General features: G+C 42.7%; 1 protein-coding gene across 3 annotated transcripts in view; it reads right to left on the reverse strand.

Moving 5' to 3' along the window:
* SGCD (sarcoglycan delta) overlaps positions 1-24,765 on the reverse strand; it is a 433,509-nt gene that overhangs the window by 70,182 nt on the left and 338,562 nt on the right. For all 3 annotated transcript variants that reach the window (XM_056859944.1, XM_056859945.1, XM_056859939.1), the window contains one exon: positions 17,146-17,265. In XM_056859944.1, the coding sequence (XP_056715922.1) occupies positions 17,146-17,265 (120 nt within the window). The remainder of the gene's footprint in view (positions 1-17,145; positions 17,266-24,765) is intronic.

Genomic DNA, 24,765 nt, shown 5'->3' on the forward strand with positions numbered 1-24,765 from the left:
GGTTATGCAAAGGAAGGCAATGACAAACAACCTCTGCTTCTCACTTGCCGTGAAAGTCCCTTGCTGGGGTCACAATAATTCAGTTGGAACTTGATGGCACATACATACATATTTTAGACACAGTAGTTGCTAATAATATTGAAATGCTGCAGGACACCAATGGATGTTGGCGTTAACAATATTAACTGCTATTTTTCTCATTTGGAAGTGGGTAAGTGTAGGCAGAATTACAGGACTAATACCATGTGCTCAATGCATTTCACCATATTGTTGATCCCATATTTGGCATCAACCTAATGTTGAATAAAGATAGTATTACAAGTAGGGACACATTCTGCGAATCTCATTAAAATATTAGCCATCTATTTCTCCCTACATAATTGAGTCAATGCCCCTAGAAAGTGATCATATGGTGGCTCTTGCAGATTTTGGGAATGAAAATCCAATCCAACGTGTCACAAACAATCTGTGATTCCATCCTTTAATTTCATGCTTTTAAAGCCTAGCTTGACCTCAATTTATGTTCTTGGAATGCCGCAAGGTATAAATGCAGCATCTTCCTTTTAATCTTATAAAGTCAGAAACCAGTAAGCAATATCTAAATGCTTAAACTAAGCCTAAAGATTAAGGAGGTCATAAACCACCTGCTCTTGCAGAACAGAAACCCATTATTATTGCTCTATAAACTAGATTACTTGGTCTGCTGTAATAATCCTTGATCATAGTCATTTGTTTGGGACTCAGAACATTTTACGACCTCAACAAAAGAAAGAGAGATGGCTGCAAAAACATAGAGGACATGGGATTCTCAACTTAGCTTTGAATCAATGGCATTGCAAGGTGGCTTGGCCCCCAAACTAACAGGGATCAGAAAAAAAATGGGCAGATTCCCAGGTTTTGGTATTTGGCCGAAAATAAACTCGAATATTGCTGAAACAGCTAATTTCGGGTTCATTTTCAGTTCGGGTTTACTGATATGCACAGCCCTAAGGGGGACCCAAAAAAAAGTGGCACGATATGTTACTTTATCAAGAACAGTGAGTATAGAGGATGTGGTGTATTTATTGTATACATTATAATGGAACAGTCTATTCTCCACTCTTATATTTGTGTGAGTTTGTTTAGTCTCACAGAGTGGAATCCCTGCTTGTTAGTTTATGTATGTATGTCATTAATTTTATACCCCGCCCTCCTCTAGCTGATGCTCTGCTCATTAGTTAAAATTGTAAACTGCAGTTGCTCCCATCCCTGTACCTTCTTGCTAATAAATGGATGTTGTTTTGAACACAGTCATCTTTGCTGTATGAACCTAAGCACAGGAACCTCAGCAAGTACCCTATTCCTGATGAGCAGCAAAGGGGACCATCACAGGAAAGTCCAAATCACAGAACATGACCCCATGTGGATTTCTGTGGGCACTACAATAACAATGAGTCACCAGGCACTGAGCAGATCCCAGTCTCTGTCACCACACTCCAAGTGGCTCCGGGTCCCCCACCTGCAGTCTCTGCTGGGCCCCAAGTGGCTCCCAGCCTCACCAGTGTTGCCACTGGGCCCAGCTTCTACGTGCGCCCTTTGCTGTGGGCCTGCAATGGCTCCTAGCCTCCACTGTCAAGCCTGGAGTGGCTACTTCTCCAGCTGTCAACACAGGAGATATGTATATTGTCTGTGAATGTGCAGACAATGCTCTGGTTTTGGTGGGGATTTAACCCTCCCCAATGTATTTTAATGTTTTCATATTTTTCTGCAAACCTGGGGAGTCCACCAATTTTGCAGAACTGTTTACTGTCAGTGTGGCCCTGATCTTTGGATTTACAAATGTTCACAGATGGGAGGCCACACTTCACTAAGAATATAAGATACTGTGTCCCCCATTCCCAGTTTGTCTCAGCATTCCAGTCAGAACAAAACATCTCAAAGTACTTATACTACTCTGGATGTTGAAACCTGCATCCATATTATGATAAAAGAAAACCACAAATATCTGGGCCGGGGGGGGGGGACTTAATATGAACCAACGGTATGTGGGAGAGCACAGAGGAAGGAGGACTTAAGGTGCAGTTAAAAATTTAAAAAGTAATTTACAGTGCAATCCTAAACCCAGTTACTGCAGCCCAACCCCATTAATTTCAGGGGGTTTAGACTGGAGTAACTCTGCATATGACGGCACTGATCATTAAGGAAACCAGAATATTCATCCACATTTAAAATAAAACTTCTAAAAATGTTTGAATCATAAAAATCACAACACAAGATGTCTATACTACTTGTTAAGGGATTCAAACACATTTGCTTTCAAGCCATTTCTAGGCAGCCACAACAATTAAACATTCATTATTAATTATTGTTCATGATCTTAATTGCACAACCATTCTTTTAAAACGAGCAACTAGTTTGGCTGCAAAAAAAGAAGTAACATTTAAGCAAGTACCACCAACCAGCAATTAATTACGCACATGTTTATCAACATTATCAACTTCATACCAATTGACTTTGCAATGAAAGGGGACCAAGAGGCATTTTTGATCACCTCATGAAAATCAATAAGGCCATGGAACTGATTTCAAAAAGAATTCATCATAATTCATGAAGGTACAGGACACTGCGTTTCACTATAATGTTCTGTGGTTCAGAAATATAAAGAGAATAACAAGTTTGAGCATAAGTCTAAAACCATGACCCTAAAAGGTGCAGGGGAGGCAGGAGAAGGGCACTATCACAGTTTATATTTTAACCTAGGCTGCTTGCATGTGTTCTAGCATCACATTCCTGACCACTATTATAGTAGTTCCAATGACAGCAATATCACAAGAGAGCTCATTTGACACCCCGCTCCCCAAGCTATATTTGTTTGCTACTACCAGTTCTGCAAGAAAAAGTGGCCGGTGTATCCACAACCCAAAATAGACATACACAAAGTTATCAAGGAGAACATCCTGTTCTCTGAAAGCAGATTATGTTTCAGAGGGGCTTAGAGGAAGAATGTTAAGGAAAGCTCAAGGAATGTAGACTAAATCTGCCTTGCATTTAGATTTGTAAAATGTACTGTATGTTATTTTTCTAATCCTTGTGACACCAAATCAATATTAATCTGATATTGGCTGATTCTTCTTCCTTAAACAGGATTTGAGGTTAACACAATATACAGAGATATCTAGCAGATTTGTTTGTAAAATCCATGTATGCTGCCTTAGTTTCACCCCTTTTTTTCATCTGTGGTTTGTATCAAAATGTTATTATTGCTATTTTTAAATTAAAATATTAAAAATATATCTCTGTGGCTCTTCCCTGCAACAGCTACCACAAAATTATTAAAGTACCTTCATCAAGTGTTCAGTTGTTTAAGCACAGGTAGCTTCTCCACCCCCAAACATTACCATAAAGTAAATAACTTTCTTGAAGAGAGGAATATGGGCAAAAAAGGCCCCCCGAGGGTCTTCCTGCAACTCATTAATGAGATCCTCCATGAGGAGTGGTAGTTTATTTGGATGACATTCTTATTTACTCCAAAACCATGAAGGAGCATGTTGCTTTGGTCAGAGAAGTATTGCAGCGTCTTAGAGATCATCAGCTCTATGCCAAACTTTTTAAGTGCGAGTTTCACAAGAAGCAATTAACCTTCCTAGGATGTATCGTCTCGCACCAAGGACTGACTATGGATCCAGAAAAGGTGTGAGCTGTGCTCAGTTGGGAACCACCCTCTACTCGCAAACAAGTCCAAAGATTCCTCGGGTTTGCGAATTTTTACAGGGCGTTCCTCCCTCATTTCGCTCGGATTGCTCTGCCCATCACGGATCTCCTTAAAACTAAGGGGAAGGGGGATTCGGCCACTTTACCCAATGCCTGGGTGGAGTGGACCCCCCAGTGTCAAGCCGCCTTTGATAGTCTAAAGCAGTCTAAAGGTGAGCCGCTGTCTGCGTGCTACTTCCCGGGGTTGTCCTGGTTCCGGGGAGCCCCAGGAGAACGAAGGGGAAGACCAGTCCATCCCCCCTGGTAATTTTTGACCATGCTCCAGTCCCTGCCATTGCTCGCGCCTGAGCAGCGGCCGCCTCCGCCAACAGTTGTTCCTCCGTTCGCCTTTGGTCAGCGAGCACTTAGTCCACCTCGAAGTTGGCGACTGCGGCGGCCGTCACAATTGGTTCGGCTGTTTGCTCCAAGAGTAATTGGATCTCCTTGTGTTGGCCCAACAGCGTTTGGACCTGTTGAGCCAGATCCACGGAGGAAAGACCAAACTCCTGGCTTAAAACGTTCTCAACTTCCGCTACCGTCACTGTGGCTAGTGGTAAGTCCATGAGGACCAGGACTGTCTGGGCGGCAACGCTCTGTGCTTCCCGGTGGCATACGGTGGGGTCCGGGACAGTTAGCAGAATGTCTCCCTCTCGAGCCCCCGCCATCAGGAAGCAGGATCTGAGCCCCTGGATGGGGGCGGCCGACTCCCGTCGTGGCTCGCTGAGCGTCAGCTCAGACAACAACTGAGTTAGCAAGGCAAGGTCATCCTGTGCCAACCAGGTCTCTTCAAGTAAAGTATCCAGTCCCAAAAGGTCATCTCGGGCACGTAGATCAGCGTCCTGGGTCCTCCAGGGGGTCGTCTCTGCCAGGCAACGCCACTGATCAGTCACCAGCCCAACCAGCCGGGCAGCCTCCGCGTCAGTTCGCAGCGTCTCCTCCAAGACGGCATGCAGTAAACCGGGTTCCTCAGGGAGCTCGTCTCGCACCCCAAGCCAAGGAGACGAGTACCTAGGCGAATCCTCCAGGGCTCCAGCCAAGGTCAGCAATTAAAACCGATGAAGATGACTGACTAGTGTCATAATGTGAGCTCTAGTCCTGAGGCAAACCCATAAACAGATTCCAGCAGACGGCAAGTCCACGAAAGCAGTTTTATTGATTAGACTCGACAGGTTACAGAAGCCATATTCAGAATGACACTAGTAAGGGGCTAAGGCAAGGCAGATGGCATATATGGAAAAGCAAAAGGAGATAACCAGTAACCCAGGCAACCCCCCTCCAGAGGCAGGAAGGAGTACTTAGCAATTCCCACACTAAAGGAATCTATGAAGGACTCTATGAAGTCTAAACACGGGGCACGGACTGGCCTTGGAGAGAACCGCAAAACAACACCTGGGAGCACAACCATGAACTGTCTTCATGGCCTGCTCCTGACATAGTGTGAAAAAAATTGAAACAGTATTTCGAAGAAGAAGAAGAAGAAGAAGAAGAAGAGTTGGTTTTTATATGCCGACTTTCTCTACCATTTAAGGAAGACTCAAACCGGCTTACAATCACCTTCCTCTCCCCTCCCCACAACAGACACTCTGTGAGGTAGGTGAGGCTGAGAGTGTGTGACTAGCCCAAGGTCACCCTACAGGGTTGCCATAAGTTGGCTGTGACCTGATGTCAAAAAAAGTCTTATTTATAAGAAAAATCAGGAAAACTACTTGTATATGCTGGAAGTAAAAGGAATCAAAGCTAGTGTCGGCTAAGACAATGTTAATGTTCTTTATTGGATATTCCCATTCAATTACTTCAAGGACATTGACTGGCCTTCATTTGTTGAGACACATTTGTCATAAAGGTAATAACACTGAAGAAAGTCAGGGCAAGAATAGCAGTGTCTCTCACATATTATTTAGCTATGGTTATGGTTATGTTTATTAATATAATTTGTACTGAAATTCTCTATGTGGAAGTGTTTGAGAAGAAGGGGCTGAAGGACAGAAAAGGATTAACACCCTGTTTTGGAAGTTGCTTCAGTTTAGTATTTCCAGACTGTGATGCCTTAGCTGCCCTCAGATCAAACTTATTCATTAAGCAGGTGTTTGTTGCAAGGGTCATGATTCTGTTTTTATTGAAGAAGGAACTGTCGGGTCAGGGAACCAAAGACGAATCAAAGTCTTCTGAACGAACCCGCCTCTTCCCTCATTAACTTTGGAAGATTTTCAAAGTTCAATGTTACATTTGCTTGTGATTATAAAATAAAATCCGTATTAAGAAATTAGACTTACATTAGGTGGGAAATGATGGGGGAAAGGTGGTAAATACTGACTAAGGGAACTTTAGCAAATGTGAACCATCCAAATGAAAATCTGCCTGTGGAGGACTGCATTGTGAAGACACTTCTGCGTCCAATAAATGTGATTCAGAATTGTGAGGATTTATTTGCAGAAGCATGTTTTAGCCTTGCCTAGAGCTGGCTCATCTCCCTTGGGAATGACAGATAGTACACATGAGAATGCAGTACAAGCTGTATGTTTCAATGCAGCCAGTTGTGGATGAGGAAATGGAAGCTAGTCAAGGATCTCTCCCATTTACTACCCCCTACCCTCTCCTCCAGAGCCCCGTGGCACAGAGTGGTAAGTTGCAGTACTGCAGTCCAAACTCTGCTCACGACCTGAGTTCGATCCTAGCGGAAGTTGGTTTCAGGTAGCCGGCTCAAGGTTGACTCAGATTCCATCCTTCCGAGGTCAGTAAAATTAGTACCCAGCTTGCTGGGGGTAAAGGGAAGATGACTGGGGAAGGCACTGGCAAACCACCCTGCAAACAAAGTCTGCCTAGAAAACGTCGGGATGTGACGTCATCCCATGGGTCAGGAATGACCTGGTGCTTGCAAAGGGGACCTTTACCTTAACCTTACCCTCTCCTCCCTGTTACAATACTCTGGGATTAGCTGTCATTTATGGGCTGAGCAGGAATTGGGGAGGGGAGTTCTATCTGATTTGGCTAGGATGGGAGACTTTTATCTGGTTGTTCATAATTAGGTGAGATCCTGAAAGGTTGGCTAGGCTCTACCTGGGACTTGCAGGTTTTTGTGGAATAATTTGCTTTTTCTTATCATTAGATTGGCAGGCACCCTGAGGCATCAGATGAAAGGGTAAGTACTCAAACTAGACACTCTTGCCTGAATAGGGTTGCTAACCTTCAGGTGGTAGCTGGAGATCTCCCACCATTACAACTGATCTCCAGGTGATAGAGATCAATTCCCCTGGAGAAAATGGCCGCCTTGGCCATTGGACTCTATGGCATTGAAGTCCCTCCCCTCTCTAAACCCTGCACTACTCAGGCTCCACCCCCTAAATCTCCAGGTAATTCCCAACCCAGAGCTGGCAACCCTATGCCTGAATGATTCTATGGGGCTGGAGCAGGACTAATTCTTCAGCTTTGTACATCATTTCTTGAACTCTTATATGGTATCATGTATGTGGGAGGAATGCAGATGATGGGCATAATCACACTGCACATTTGTTACCAGTAAGAAAAAGCAAAGTATAGCCTGAGGCCATTGTGAGCTTGTGTAGGATTGTCTAAATAGTGGCAAAACCACTGGGGCAGCCTTTTAGGGAACAAGTATCTTGGAGAGAGGGAGTTTAATAAACTGTGCGGCTCTGTTTGTTATTAAGAAACCCTAGTGAAGAAGAAGAGTTGGTTTTTATATGCCGACTTTCTCTACCTTTTTTTTTTTTAAAGGAGAATCAAACCGGCTTACAATTGCCTTTCCTTCCTCTCTCCACAACAGGCACCTTGTGAGGTAGGTGGAGCTGAGAGAGTTCTGTGAGAACTGTGACTAGCCCAAGGTCACCCAGCTGGCTTCATGTGGAGGAGTGGGGAATCAAACTCAGTTCTCCAGATTAGAGTCTACCACTCTTAACCACTACACTACGCTGGCTCTCCATGGTGTTTTCATTTTAGGGTATGCGAGCCAGTTTCCTTTTATTCTGAGTGAAGCAGCAAATGCCCCACAAACAAATATATGAAAAAAATATGAGGATTTTTTTCTGCCCCTTAGATATATTATGCACTGTGATCCACAGAAGGACTTGCATGAAAAATTATTTCTGGGTTTGATCCACAGTCCATCTGTGCCTACATAGCATTATTCCTTTGTTTTCTGCTGATATAAGGGAATTTCAGACATGCATTTGATTTGAAGAACAGTTGAGACTCCAATCATTCAATTTAACAAGTCTGCTTTCCCTTAAGTTTAGGCATTTGTTGACAGGTTCCAATTTTCTTCTGTACTAGGATTGACTCTGTTCCAGGAAACAGGGTACGACTCCTTTTGAGGGTGGTGGTAAGAAGGAAGAACAAGACTATCAGAAAAGGCAAAACAAGCCAGGATTTTGGCAGTGAGCTTAGCACTTATACAGTTTATTGATTGCTTGATCAGGTTGATAAACATTCACATAAATGTAATGCCCTTTCCCTCCCACATATAACAATGCAATACAAAACCTGGGTGAAAATGTTTGTGGATGCAAAGTCACTGAGACAGCTAAGAGGATTTATACAAAGATAGAGATATTAGCTCATCCTATTCATATTAAATCATGTCCTCTTCCAGATAATGCTGAAAATACCAAGGGCAATGCAAATTATTTCTTCATCTCCCTCAGGAAGAGGCAGTCCAGTTCTTATGAACACAAGGTTGGAAACATAAACAGATTGGGGAGAATATACTGTTTGTTTAAAGCAATAATTCTGTCTTATATTCATTTACTGGGGAATTAGTGTCCTAATGTTATCTGGGGCACATCAAGTTATATTAAAAGTGATTTAGTCGTTATTTTTAAATAAATACTAAAAATAATTTTAAGATAATTTTTAAATCTAAAAGAGGGGATTAATTATGTTCACACACATTAAAAAGTTATAAAAGTTATAAAAAGCTGTTCCTGTGGCCACTTTTTGGACTCAATCTCATTTTTCAGGCATCCAAGATGCCTCTCTTCATCAAGCTTTGCCTTTAAAGATAAAACCGGGATTACCTGCAATTATGACTTTTATTACCTATCCTTGAAAACTAGCCATTACTATAGAATCATCTTTTTATTTGCCTTTTCCATTCACAGTTCAAGTGTTTTAGAGATAGAGCTTCATATCACACCCAGAAATACACTGGATTTTACTCAATCTGTATTAAGGTATTGATCCCACTGGGCTCAATTCCAATAATGTTGCTGTCAACCAAATTTCTAGATCATCTCCTTATAAACTATAGACAGAGAACTAAGAGGTGCTGGATTGTTGCACTTGTGAAGAAATGCCTTTGGAGGTTTGAACTGAGCAAAGCCTTCACCTTGAATTTTAAAAAGTTGTTGTTCTCTCTTCGCAGAGTACAAGGGGAGGGAAGTCAATGGTTCACCAGCTTCACACATCAAGCCTTTAATTATGCAAATTGTGGGCCCGTCAGCTACAGTGAAATGGTCAAGTCAGACACACACACCCTTCAGGTGATATCTAGTCGGGAACAGAGATTTGGAGGGATAAAGATAGGTTTACCAGGTCCCTCTTCGCCACCAGTGGGAGGTTTTTGGGGCGGAGCCTTAGGAGTGCAGGGGTTTGGGGAGGGGAGGGGCTTCAATGCCATAGAGTCAAATTGCCAAAGCGGCCAATTTCTCCAGGTGAGCTGATCTCTATTGGCTGGAGAGGTAGTTGTGAATTTCCTGCATTGTGCGGGGGGTTGGACTAGATGACCCTGGTGATCCCTTCCAACTCTCTGATTCTATGAATAGCAAGAGATCTCCAGTGAGTACCTGGAGATTAGTATATTTCAATTTACCCACAATAGGTGCTGGAATAGTTATTCTTATACAAATTACAGCACACCTGCTTCAGATTATCAATTTTTTTTTTATGAAACCAAAATTAGTGCATGAATATCTATTAAGGTTCAAACTAAAAAAATATACAATAACTGAATCATACAGTCTGGTAATTATGAATGTTAGCGTCACATATCCACAATACTGAAATATACAATTGCAAAAACATTAAAGAAAAACAGTACTTTGTTCTGTAGTTACACGGTATCAATGTCCAAAGTTCATTCACAGTTTCAATTGGTATAGGAAAGTCTGTGCACTCCTTTTACTATTTTGGTGTAGTTTAAGAGACAGGACTATGTTCAATTTAAAAAGCAGCTTGTCTCTTCAGTACTGGGATTTGTTGTACCAAAAAGAAAGGCAGCTATGCTCTGATCTTCCCTGCAGATCCGTCCATGTTTTTTGGATCATGGCCACAATTTCTCAAAACATGTGATGATCTTTGGGAGCATTGATACTGGAATGTCAGCTGTATTGTCTTAAAAGGCTATATTAAGCATTTTACCACCGTTTAATTTCTAAAGAAACTCATGCTAATTTAAATTGCTTTACATTTAATTAAAACACTTTTGTGTAATCGTAATAATAATGTAACTCTAGTAATTAGTATCAAGTGGCATCTAGAGGGCATATTTAAAAACTAATCTGGAGAATAAATAGAGCTAATTAGCAGCTAGAATAATGCTTTATGATTATCCATTGTTTATAAGTGCTATAATGTTCACTGTGTTATTAAATGAAATTGGTAATTAATGTATCTCACAGCTATTTATCAAAGTTCTTTTATTAAAGCATATCTTAGATACAACCTTTTTTAGATTATTTGGATTTGTTTAATTGCCAAGGAAATAAAGATAAATAGCAGATCATCCACAAAACAGTACTGGAATTTTACTAGCAGCATCTACTTTTGCAGTGTTCATTCAGATGTTATTTTAGCAGTAATGGCTGGATATTCCAGACTGTTGTCTTGTTTATGGAAAGAAACCTTCACCAACTTAACACCTTTGCTTCTGTACACCTCCCACTACTTATTGTGATTGTTGCAGGAAATACCAGAATTAAACCAGTGTTTTCTTCAGCAAACATATGAAATGTGGACTAATATATGCATGTATCTAAGCATCTTTAAACTCTTAAGTAGGGTATATGCATCTTGAAAAACAAGCTAATCGGTTAAGATTTTCTAACCTTTAACCTTTTTGACTAATGAAACTATCAACCATTTAAGCTACGTATCAAATCGTAATATTTGTTACCTTTGGCTTCAGACAAGTAATGTATTGTTCTGAAATTCATGTTAAGCACACTAGCTGCACATCTAGGCACGTCTGAGTCCCAGAGAAATCAATCGAACCAAAACACATTTAATTAACCACTAGAAAGTAACGATTATCTGGAACAAGAGATGTATCTAGATCATTTACAATAACAGCATTAGCACTAACACCTTTTGCGTATTAAAGTGGAAATCTGATTAAATATCCCTTTTAAAAATTTATGATTAATGGATTAACCAATTAATGGATTAACCAATTAATTTTGTTAATCATTTGTTTAATGCAGCTTTAGTACAAGGACACAGGGAATTCAAATCTATTTGTCAGATTTCCACCTTTTATCAACCAATTCCAAAGGTGGTCTCAGAAGGGGAGCAAACCTCTCAAAAAGCCTTTCTTGGGGTTATTATGTGATGTTGGCAGAGGAGAAAGAGGGAACCCTTTCCCAAATCCTATCATGACACTAGTGTGTGTCCTATTCTTTAGAAACAACAATAACATGTATGGTAACATCTTCTACACATGAAACCCAGAAAAGGCATAATAACAACCAGTGGGTTTACCCTATGTGTTCATGTCCAGTCCCCTCTTCTCCCCAAAAGTTCAGATGATACAATGAACCAAGCTGCTATTTGTCTGAAGATGAAAAAAACTGTTCTTTGGTTGCTGTTCAGGAGCAGGCCCACCCCTTTTGCCATAATTGCCCCTGGACATATCCAGGAGTCACAGGAAGCCCACTTGGGAACGCACAGTGCTGACAACAGGGAAGCCTACCAGAACAGTGGTGATAAGGAAAAGTGCTGCCACAGCAGCAACACAGTGTGGGCCATTTAAGGCTATTACAACTGATCTCCAGCCGATAGAGTTCAGTTTACCTGGAGAAAATGGCCGCTTTGGCAATTGGACTCTATGACATTGAAGTCCCTCCCCTCCCTAAACCCTGCCTTCCTCAGGCTCCACCCCAAAAACCTCCCACCGGTGGTGAAGAGGGACCTGGCAACCCTAGTAATGCAGTAATGGATAGGGTTGCCAGGTTCCTCTCAGCAACCGGCAGGAGCTTTCCGGGACTGGGGAGAAGCGACCCAGAAATGATGTGGATGCTCTAGCAATTGCCTCTGAAAACTCTATGGTTGGGGGCTGTGCTAGAATAGAAGTGATGGGGACGCTCTAGCAATCTGCTCTTGAGAGGAGAGTTTTGGCCCTCTTCCGCCCGCCAACCAGCGACAGTTAGGAGGGCAATTGGCAAGCCTAAGTATGGATCCTTTAAGGACCCAGTCACTGCCAACAGTGCAATGGGAGGGGGAAAGAGGCTGCAGGTGTAGCCCAAGATTCCCCTGAGGTCTTATGTGACTGCTAGTTTTTTTGTGAGACTTCAGGGGAATTGACTAGGCATGTGCAGCATTCTACAATAGTTTCATAAGAGGTTCTCTCTTGGCTATGCATGAGAGACGGAGGGGAGGGGAGGGGTAACAGGAACAACCAGGTGCTGCAAGCCCCCACTCCAATTCTGAGGCTCGGAAAGCCTAAGCAGGACAGAAAAGGGTGTGATGGATAAGGTTTCTGCTGAGAAAAGGCATGGAGACCCCTGAACCCCACAGTTACATGAGTTTTCCATTTCAATGGTAGCAGCCAATCACTAACACACTTTAGGGACCAAAATATGTTTGGAACTATGTCAATGGGCTCTCCAATGCAGTACTTTAGTTTCACCTCCTGCTGCTCAGGCCAATTGGAAGGAGCTGGTGCTAAAGGACAGCATTGTGAAGGGAAACACCCATAAACATTAAGAGAAGAAAGGGGATGGGGACAAGCTCACACATCTCTGTTTCTCTCACACAAAATATATAGACTCACAGATATAGAAAGAGTGGGGGCAGCTGAGGGACACTGAGAGCCAAGGCAGTTTTGTGGTAGGGAGAACCTTTCTTGAGGAAGGAAGGCATAAAACGTTACCAGATAGGGAAGGGGAGCATGTGAGCATTCATGTTGTTTGTTCATAATGTGCCATATGCATGGTGTCATGTCTGAACAATCAGAGGGTAGAAATGCAAAACTGGTTTTGTTAAATGGCAACTTTCCCACAGAACAAACTATAGAGTTTGCAATTTAACAGCAATTTAAGGGACACAGGTCAAAGAGGGGAAAAGATGGATGTACACATAACATGAAGTTTCATCCAAAATGTGCTGATAGTTTCAAAAGCCACTGTTTAGAAGAGAATAATATATAACTGGAACACAGTCTTATAAAAAGCACGATGCATTGCAGCCCTACATAATTAGCAACATATTACAAAACCCTGCACGCTGAAAAGATCCTTAGAAACTGTACAGCCTTTTAGCTATATTGGGCTCAACAGATGGTGACTTCAAAGGTGTTGGCTGAATTAATCCTTGTAATCCTAAAAGCTTCAGCTTTAGGTTTCATTTTAAAGAAGCAAATTCAGTGCCAGTGTGATTTCCCATTTTTAAGGGTTTAGTCGTGGTCACCTCCAGCTGTCAGGAAGCCTAGGTTTATGGAAAGGGGGGATTGGTGGGTTTAAACGTTTTAAAAATTCAACATACAAGCAAATTTCAATAGTTTTCAAATATGTTAGAGGTTTTGCAAGATGTAAAGACACACGAGATAGCTTTACAAAGGTGCATCATCTTCTCTGGCTTGTGGAGCTTGGTACTCAACAAATAATATACAAATTCTGACACTCCAGCTAGCAGATACTTGCTTAGAGACAAGGAAAGTAACAGTGCACCAGAGCACAGCTGAATGTGGCACAGAGCTCTGACCCTTTAATATTCTCACCAAACCTAGATCCACCCAAAAAGAACTGTTAATGTACTTCTAATGTACTTCTTTTTAAAAATGTAGATAAGCAAACCAATTCAAGAAGCATTTGCTACTTAGAAAAAAAATGACAAGATTGTACATCTTCTGATTCCCAATGCTACAATCTTACACATGCACAAATCTTTTTTGAAACCAACAATACTTAGAGCAGCATTAACACCAATAGGGATCTTCCCTTTGACCTCAGTAAAAATTTTAATTTCTCTCCTCTTTCTGATATCATACGTAATTTGTTTTATGCTCAACATAGATGGTAGGTTGAAAAGCAAAACATGTCCTATGGCCTCCACTTTATAAACTTCTAAGGTTCGGATCTTTTAATTAGGCCTTTCTCCTCTTTTCCATCCCTTGCTGCTAGTCCTGCAAAAGCCTTTAATAATTCAAGTCAGAAAACAGCCAGCTCAGTAGCTTTTGTTACTTTAAGGCTCTAGAGCTGCAACAGAGAACAGACTTTCTGATCCAGAACATAAGAACATAAGAAAGGCCCTGCTGGATCAGACCAAGGCCCATCAAGTCCAGCAGTCTGTTCACACAGTGGCCAACCAGGTACCTCTAGGAAGCCACAAACAAGATGAGTGCAGCAGCACCATCCTGCCTGTGTTCCACCACACCCAAAATAATAGGCATGCTCCTCTGATACTAGAGAGAATAGGTATGCAGCACCACTAGTATCCATTCTAACTAATAGCCATGAATACCCCTCTCCTCCATGAATATGTCCACTCCCCTCTTAAAGCCCTCCAAGCTTTAAAGCCCATCCAGCTTTGAACAGAGAACAAAAGAATGCAAATATCATTAACAAGATTCAAAGCAGACCACATGCCCAATAACTGCTGCTCTAACCTCTCTAAGAGGACTTTTCATGCCAGGGTGCAGTATTTTACTTTGCCTGTTGTAACAAGGACATGCAAGGCAATAACAAGTCAAGATTGTTTATGTAGCAGACAGAACAGTCAGAAGACACACCAATAATACCTGGACTTTGCCAACGTTGAACACCATGATTAATTGAAACTTCTTTCTGGACTGGTTTGACTATGTCCTCATACTGAGACAACAGCAAAGAAATATGACATAGCAGCTTCTTCCCATATGGTAAGAGACAGAAAGGCTGCAGAAAGGAATTGTGCCGGTGTGTGTGTGTGTGGGGGGGGGGGACGACACAATTTGAAAAAGACTTCTCAGGGCTACTGAAAACCCTCTATAAAATACAATCAGTTCTGATGTCATTGTCTCTGTTCTCCTTTTATGTCCCTTGCTTAAGATAGATAAAACCTTGAGACACAGTCTGCTCCAAACATAAATAAATATGGAACAGGAACTGTGGAAATATTCCTTTCTTTTTACGTTTCAGAAGCTAAAAGAAGACATAAAATAAAAGTGATATGTCTTCAAAACACTGTGGTCCTCAACAGAGCAATTTAAATAAGCAACAGACAAATATATGTGACCAACATACACTGAAAGTGACACACCGGCAACAACTGGACCATTGTTCCTTTCAAAAAGCAAAAATGTAATGTTGCTGGCACAAGAGAATAACTTTAAAACATGCACTGTTCACTAAACTGCAATGAGTGGTAATAAATAACCATCCATTTCCTTTACAACTAATTTTGCGCCTTGTTGCTAAACCCAACTAACTCGGAAGGAAATGTTGTTGAATCTAACAGTGGTAAATGGCACCTGCACATCATTGATCTTCACTGTCTCAGTAGAGACTCTGGAAGCTTGACTCTTTCCTCTTTCCTCATGGTGAGGTCCTGATCCATACCATGATCCCCCAGCCAAATAACATACCAATTCCAATCACCGATTATGACAGTTTATGTTACTGAGAGAAATAAAAGGCCCGCACCAGTAACAGGAGATGAAAATAAGGCCGAGGCCAGTGCAATCTCAAGGACGAATAAGCTCTGGCAGTTATGTATATGATTCCCCTGAAGAAGCCTCTTGGGCGAAATGTGTAGGGAATTTCTATTCAGAGTAATAAATTTTTAACCCATTTTGCACCATTGCCCTTGGCCTTATTTTTTCCTCAAGTTATGTTACTGGACAGTTGCCTTTTTGAACTAGCAATTTACATAGATTGCTTTTCTTAAAGTCATTTGTATTCTTTTTTAAAAATGCTAAAAACACTCAACATAGACTTAACTTCTAACATTTAACATATCCTCAGTTTAAAAGCAAGGGACAGATTGTAGCTTCAAGCATACCAAGTACTGTAAAATATGTGATTGGGAAAATAACCTTGGCTGTGTCTTTTACACAGGTTTAAATGATACTCATTACACAAATGCCAGCAAATAACTTTGGCAAACGGCCTCTGTGTAGGAAAGTTAACTGCTGATACACAGAAGCCTGGTTTGCATTGTAAGATGAAGGAAACATCATTTAGATCTTTAAGCTATAAAGGCAGCATATCTCGTAGAATCCAAATGGCACTGGTCTAAAAGCAGTGGCTTTTCGACAGATCTTTGAGTTTACTTTTGAATGAAGGTAATGCTTTTGAGTGGAAGCCTATACAAAGCAAGGAGATATCTCGTTTCATCTCATGTCTGCTAGTGTACATCCTTAATGTCGAGATCCCGTAAACTGATTTTGATATTTGAGAGGTTGGACAAGTTCACGCTTTGTCCCTAGCTGCAGCTTTGAATTACACAGAACACCTTTCTTCATCTCCAAAAAGTTTGTCCTTTGGCTCTTTCTTTAGGTCTCAAGAGGTTCGGCACAGATAACGACCCAGTAGGAAATAAAATGTGCATACAGAAACACGGGAACTGCAGAATGGCTGCTCAGTAAACTCTTGAGTTGGAGTTCACATGGGATGGCAGCACTGCCCTTTCTGAGACCTCAGACAACACTAATGTGGGAAGAAGCCATTAGATTAGTCATTCTCACGTGACCTTGGATTTGCCAGTTGTGCGGCCACACTGCAACAGATCCCACACAGCTAAAAGCAGTGCCTGGAGAGTGACCTAGTTATGACAGTTTCAGAACAGGCCTTGTAGAAAAGTGCTGCAAATTGGGATGGTAGTGACCTCATTTCAGTCCTCATAAAAGTAGATTTAAACTGTGCTTCTGTTCATTCCTTACCCCGATAAGGAGGAGCAGAAGACCTTTCTTTCTTTTTAGGTCAGCATCTTTCACATTTTTTCTGCCAATATTTCAAATAATGCAATGAATTAGGATGCTGATTTATGGCATGCCTCTCTTCTCCTCTAGGAATTCAAGCCAGTTCTGAATGTCATGAGCAAATGAAGTTTCAAAACCCATGCATAATCAAAAACATCTGACCAACTGTTCCTGAAACCATCAGGGACGTTTTCCACAAGTACCATAAAGAAGATCAAACACCCCGAACACTTGCAAAGGAATAAATATGTATATATCGAGAGAAGCAAATATTGTCAAACACTGTTTACCTAAAACTCTTAGCCTCTCTGCTCCAACCACCACTTCATTGTCATCCGCAGAAAACAACAGTTTCCCCTTGGTGGTTTGCACTTCAAATTTTTGGCTGTGTGCTTCCACTGCTTTGGGACCTAAAGAGAGGGAGGCGGAGGAAGTTTAGTGGTGTTTTTGAATGACACAAATCAGATAAACAGACATGCAGGAAAGGAGCAATGCAAATGACTGTGCATATGATATACCTTTGAGACACTCATAGTTATGACATCACCTTTTTAGTACTTATAAAAAGACATTTAAACAAATAACAAAACTGTTCTTTTGAAGAATGTCCATGCTTTTTCTGGGATAATGGATTTTATTTATGCAAACTGTGGCACAAACTGACAGTGCTTGCACATAAACAAGGGTCTATGAAATTCTGGACCACACTCTCCAAATTTCAACCATGGTGATAAATTCCTATGGTTGGACTGCAGTATGTAAATGAAGCACAGCATGTCTCCTTGTAATAGAATTTAAAATTTTGTTGCTCACTTGGGTTGGAAAAGTATTACATATGGATAAGGGGAATGAGAAGGGAGATAGGGTTGCCATCTTCCAGATGGGGCCTGGAGATCTCCTGGTATTACAATTGATCTCCAGACTACAGAGATCAGTTTCTCTGGAGAAAATGGCTGCTTTGGAGAGTGGACTCTATAGAAATGTGTGCTGCTGAAGTCCCTCCCCTTCCGAAAACCTGCCCTCCCTAAACTCCACCCCCAAAATCTCCAGGTATTTCCCAACCCAGAGTTGGCAACCCTAAAGATATATCCACAAGGATTGGCTGTCCAAAAACATCTGGAGATAGTAACGCTCTGGCAAGTATACTGCTAATCACAATTCCCATTTAGAATATCTGGTTTCTAAGGCTTAAGGTTAATACAGTTATCACTGAAGAGATTAAGGACTAGTTGTACATCTATAATTTGCTGTGAGATATTATGTCCCTTCTATAACATTGCCCCCCCCCCAAAAAGAGAGAGAAAATTATAATATAGTTATGGAGTATGTGGTTAAGGAAGTACATGGGATCACCAGGCAAATTCTACAAGTGGCCAATGTGCAGAAGAGAGAATAATGTCCTGAATCTGTGTGTTTTGGTTAACTACACACCCTAACTTTATACAGAAAAATTGCTCACACATTATCATTTGTAGAAGAATGTTATGAGACATGGGCCATTTTGGTTGTTTCTCAGCTACATTTTGCATAGTAAATGCACAATTTGGCATTCTATATAACAATTTTGGTCAGATTTATATAACATCTGCCCATAATATACAGTATCACCAGCCTACATCATAAGTGCAAAGTTTATTTTTTCATATGTAACTTGCTCAACTATACAAGGCTGCATTTATCAAATTGTGCTCCTTACAGCAGGGTATCCTTTTAGTTCAATCATGCTCGAGAATACAGTCTGCTGGGGCTTAGACTGGCCCTTTTCTGTTGTTGCCCTACTGCTGTGTTGGCGAACCTATGGCACGCGTGCCATTTCCGGCACACGTCGCCCTCTCTGCTGGCACGCACGGCTCAGCTGGGCGGCGGGGCCCCTGCCCTCCCAGCCGCCAGCTTTGAACTGCTCTGCGCTGCCTGCAGGCAGCGTGGAGCAGTTCAAAGGCCCCGACCCCTTCCCTGGACTCTCCGCCGCCCAGCCTTTCCCCTCTCCCCCCCTCCCTGGCCGAAAACCCCTTTGCAGAGCGCAGAGGCGGCTGCCGCCCTCCAGCCCCCTTCTCCCTCTCCCTCCCCCGGCCAAAAAACCGTTTGCGGGCGCACGAGGCAGCTGTCCCCCTCCAGCCCCCTTCTCCCTTTCCCTCCCCTCCTCCCCAGCCAAAAACCGCTTTGCAGAGCGCAGAGGCAGCTGCCGCCCTCCAGCCCCCTTCTCCCTCTCCCCCTCCCTGGCCAAAAACCCCTTTGCAGGGCACACGAGGTGGCTGCCGTCTTCCAGCCTCCCTCTCCCTCCCCCAGCCAAAAACCCTTTTGCAGGGAACACGAGGCGGCGGCTGTCTTCCAGCCCCCTTCTCTCCCTCCCCCCCTCCCTGGCCAAAAACCCCTTTGCAGGGCGCACGAGGCGGCTGCCGCCCTCCAGCCACCTTCTCCCTCTCCCTCCCCCTCCCCTCCTCCCCGGCCAAATAACCCTTTGCAGGGCGCACGAGGCGGCTGTCGTCCTCCAGCCCCCTTCTCCCTCTCCCTCCCCTCCTCCCCAGCCAAAAGTCTTCCTAGATCCTGGTTTCTTCATGGAGACATATGTGTCCATGACAGCAAACAAATGCTTTCCCCAGCTACATCTAGTTAGGAAGTTGGCCCCTATCTGCAGGCCTCTGGTCTGGCCACGCTGATCCATATAATAAAATAAATAAAATCTTTCAATACTCTTGTAGCTACATTATTGGAATATGAAGTACATGGGGCTGCCCGTGAGGATGATCTGGAAGCTGCAGCTGGTGCAAAATACAGCAGTCTGTTTGTTACCTGGGACCAGCTGATGAGACCATGTCACACTTATTCTGAGGTCCCTTCACTGGCTGCTAATTAGTTTCTGGGTCCAATTCGAGGTGTTGCTGCTCATTTTTGAAGCCCCTAATAACCTGGTGCTCACATTGAAAGACCACATCTTTCTTCATGGTCCTGAGTGACAGCTCTGCTCTTCTCACCAATGTCTACTATAAATTTCTCCAGTGTCTAGGGCGCCTTATGCCAAGGTCAGGACTCAGGCTTTTCAGTGGCTGTCCATGCCTCTGGAACAGCTTCCTGAAAGTGTTCGTGGGGGGTTCCTACCCTCCTTGCTTTCATGGTGATGCAAAATAGAGCTGTTCTGGAGGGCTCTGGGAGCAATATGGGCAAAGAGGAAATCCTCTGCTGGTTGGAGCATCCGTTGTTTTTAGCCTTGTTTTAATGTTTGTTTTATTAAACTGTTCTGTATTGCTTTTTACATTGTTGTTTCCTGACTTGGGTTCTAGTATGCCTGGCAGAAAAATGTGTATATATTTTAAATAATAAAATAAAATAAATTATTTACATGCAACTTGCCAAATTCCTATTTTGTCATACAAAAGGAGCAAGCATGTTCTATTCACACAGTACATCCACATACTGAAAATTTGCATAAGTAAAACTGGGTATTGGAACTCTAAATGCAAATCAGCTCTTTGGATCCACTTCAGGGTGCCTGTTGGCCCAGAACATTCCCTAGATGAATTATCAGCATATGTCATTTCCTTCCCCATTTAGAGGAAACAAAATTCTGCACCAGGTTTAAAGGATTTCAAATGTTATGGCTGGCACTGGAAACATTTCCATATGGTGGCAGCTTTGCAGAATCTGTAACATTTGAAATCTGTCAGTTGCCCTAGTCACATGAAGATTTTCTGTCTTAGTGGCTGCCAGGCCATGGATCTGAATACTGACCATTTTTCAGATATCTGCTCCTTCCTATCCCCATGTGGAGCCACTGTGACACAAAAACAGTTTCAGCAGCTTCTGTGTGACAGCCATAGTGCTTGAAATGGCCCTGGGTGAATGACCTTAGGCTGTGAATGGAGGGAATATGATCCCAAAAGTTTTATAAGTGTCACTCTTTTTTTTTTAAATCAATCTCCCAGTTTTCCTGCTAACATCAAAGTTTTAAAATATTACCAATCCTCATTACAATGCTGTATCTCTGCAACACAAACAGATGTTCTATCTTCTGCTTGGCCTGCAGAAGCATATTTGAAAATAACCACTTTCAAACAGTCACAAAGATTTACATCTCATTGTGATGAGCCACTATTATAATTATCTGCGATAGAGAGTATGTGCTGGGTTATTTGCAAAGAGCATTATTTGAATGTAGGGTTATCACAATCCAAGTCAAAGGTTAGATAAAGGGAACAATTAAATAATGTGCATGCAAATCCTTACTGTGCTATGATTAGTGGTATTTATTTCACGTAAAAGATATCACCGGTTTGACCCTATTTCTGACCCTATCATTTTTCAAAGGCAACAAGAAATTATAACTAAAGAGTCATTTTAGTTTGCATACACAAAGGGTTTTCCAATGCTGCGCTGTTTGCTGTAGATTTGTACAGATGATTAACCGACCATCCTCAGGACCCAGAAAATGTTCTAAGAATCTCTGCGGCCCTGCAGCTGCTAGTTCACTGACTTCTAGATATTAGTGAGGTGGCCATATGCAAGCCAATGATTCATATAGAATTCCACATGTATACACTAATAGTGAAGTTGGCCAAATCTGAGGATATGAAAATCTGGTGACTGGAGAGGTCAACAGGCAAGACAGATGTTTCTACAAACCCAAAAACACCCCAGGTTTGTGGAAACATGTGAAATCTAAAAAAATACACTGGGGTGTTTTTTGTTTAAGCCCAAATGATAAAAGGAATTCCTGTAGCTTTAACAGATGGATTCCCTCAGTGGCTGTTGACAGGCAACCACAGCATTCCAGGCATGGAGTTTCTGTAAGTAAAAGGCATGGGGAGGAGGTAGGGTGCTTTCCAGGGATGCTTTAGCCTTTGAGGGAGGAGTCATCAGGGCCAGAACCAGGGGTAGGGTTGCCACCTCCAGGTTTGAAAATTCTTGGAGATTTTTGGGTAGAGTCTAGGGATGGTGGGGTTGGGGAAGGGGAAGGGCCTCAACTAGATATAATACTATAGAACTCTGAGAAGCTAGGAGCAGCTGTGTGTGGTGTGAGGATTAGTCCTCAGGAGTGAACCATAAAACGAACAAGATTTTAAGTTGTTTGATTAATACAGAATCAGCAACTGGGTCATAAGGACGTTAATTTAGCCATACCATCTAAAAGAACCAAACTTCTCTTGTGTAAATATATATTATTGTGAAGTGACTATTCTCTGTTTGTTTTTGGAATATCCTAAAACCTTTCTGAAATCCAGGTTTGCCTGCCTAAATCCTCATCCTGCCTTTCTGTTATAAATTAATTCCTGTTGTTTTGAACTTTTACCACAAGCCTCTGTGTGCCATTAAATTTCTGACAGACCTAATTTCCCTGAAAAATCCAAGTCTCCCTTCAATCCTTGAAGAAACCATCATGTGATCCTCTTGATCCAGCCAACTACTGCTCATTATTGAATTTGTCATCCCTGGGTAAGGTAGCTGAAAGAATGGTGGCGGAGCAGTCACAGGCTTTCCTGGAGGACACATCGGTTCTGGATCCATTTTAATCCGACTTCCGACCTGGCCATGGGACAGAAACTGTGCTGGTCACAGACAATATCCAAAGACAGCTGAATCAGGGTGGGTCTGCAATGATGTTGTTGCTCTATCTCTAAGCAGTGTTAGACATGGTCAGCCATGAGTTGTTGACCCATCACCTCACCAGCATTGAGGTACATGGGACAGCCCTTCAGTGGCTGACCTCATTTCTCCAAGTCCAGGGACAGAGGGTGGCATTTGGTATGTGGAGTCCCACAAGGAGTGATTCTCTCACCAATGCTCTTTAATATCTATATGTGCCTCCTCACCCAGCTAGTCAGGAATTTCAGGCTGGGATGTCATCCAGCTGTTTCTATTGATGGACGGCTGGCTGGACACTGTTCTTGAAAATCTGATCAGGCTTTTGTTGAAGTGGCTAAAGTAGCGCCGCCTGAAATTGAACCCATCAAAGACAGAGGTCCTGTGGCTGGACTGGGGAACCCAGGTTGGGGAGTTCACCTTCCCACTCTTGACAGGTTCAGCTGGAGCCAGCCACCTCCATCAAGAGCTTGGGAGTGACTACAGGTCATGAACACTGCCAGGCTGGCATTCTTTCATCTCCACCAGGTCCAGCAGCTAACCCCTTATTTGTCTCATGCCGATCAGGCCACAGTGATCCATGCAACGGCCACTTCTAGATTGGACTACTGTAACTTGCTCTATGCAGGGCTACCCTTGAGACTACTCTGGAAACTGCAACTGATCCAGAATGCAGCAGTGTGGGTCCTGACAGGGACCCCATGGAGAGCCCATATGCGACCAGTGCCCCGCCAGCTGCACTGGCTCCAGGTTGAATTCTGGATCAGGTTCATGGTCTTGGTATTAACCTTTAAAGCCCTAAACGGTCTGGGCCCACTGTATCTTTGGAACCACCTCTCCCTATATACCCCTCATAGAGCTTTATGTTCTGGTGGAGACAACCCTTTAGTGATCCCTGGCCCTAAGACTATCTGGCTGTCCTCAATCAGAGCCAGAGTCTTTTTGGCCCTGGTCCCACCCTAGTGGAACTCTCTGTCAAGTGAGACCCATACCCTGTGGGACTTGGCCCAGTTCTGCCGGACATACAAGACAGAGATGTTCCGCCAGGCTTAGGGTTGAGGTCAGCAACAAAAATACATCTAAGCTGGCCTCCCTTCCTCTCCCTCCCCCCTTCCTTTTTCCTCTCTTTTTTCCTTCTTCTCCCTCCCCTTTCCCTCCCTTCCCTTTCCCCCTTATATTTCTTTTTCTGGTTGTTCTCTGACTCCACCCCCCTTGAAGGATGACATCTCTGGATTTTTGGCCCTTCTGTTGTCATTTGGATTTTGGCTACCGTGTAGAAACATCCCCCCCTTAGTAAAATGGTTATTTATGGTGTCATCTGTATGTAAACTGTATTGTATTGAATTTAGTTCTGATTTTAAACTGTATTTTATATTTTGTACTACATGTATATATACATGATGTTAGCTGCCGAGACCAGTTTTACCGAGGGAGAGCAGGGTGTAAATATTATCATTATCATTATTTGCTTTGATCCCCACTGTGGAGAAGGGTGCATTATATATTAAGTAAATAAATGAAGCTCAAGATGGAAGGCTGATAAAATGTAGGTTAGTGAATGGCTGAGTAGAAGAGAATGCAGCAGAGAAAGGGAAGAGGATATGGGGGTTGCCAGGAGAAAAGAAAGAGAAAATAGTGTAGGGAGGGGGGAAACAGGGGAACATGAGGTGCCCCCCACAAGTACCTATGGCCAGCATCATACACCTGGACCATAGTTTTACTAGGCAGAGGCTGCTGAGGGAAGGGAGAGGGAAAGTTGAAGATTGAGGGGCAGATTATTATCATTGTTATTATGTAGATTTGCTGTTTGGTGGGAAGCAAGGAAGGAAGCATGAGAAGGGGAGAGGCTATGGGGCTTTCAGGGAAGAAAAATGTGAAATAGTGTGGGGGAATGAGATGCCTCCCACAAATCCTTGTGGGTTCTCACTCGCTGACTTCTATGAGTGAGCTTTTCTGAGTTCTTCCACTGTCATGACAACACAGTGCATGCACACTTGTATGTATGTTGCCAACTAGAAAACAACTCCCTTTGTGATTGATCCCAGTGGTTAGATATCAGTGTGAGCTGAACCTGCCTGTGACCAGACAGCTTTCCTTTCCCCAGTTTTCTGAATGAGCTCTCTGAGTACAATGATGGTGGATAAGAGGACTTTAGTGGTGTTTCTCTGATCTGATCCTTAGTGTTTCTCTCCGTGCTGTGTAAGCTGTGGATGATATTGGCAGTCTTGAGATACTGATACCTCAAAGACTATGAAATGATCTCTTCATATTGTGATTTAAGGGTACTGATGCACAAAACAATCAAACGTGCAGCAGTTTCCCCTGAGTTAGATGTG

This window comes from Euleptes europaea, chromosome 1 (assembly GCF_029931775.1).
Source record: "Euleptes europaea isolate rEulEur1 chromosome 1, rEulEur1.hap1, whole genome shotgun sequence".
Taxonomy (NCBI): Eukaryota; Metazoa; Chordata; class Lepidosauria; order Squamata; family Sphaerodactylidae; genus Euleptes; species Euleptes europaea.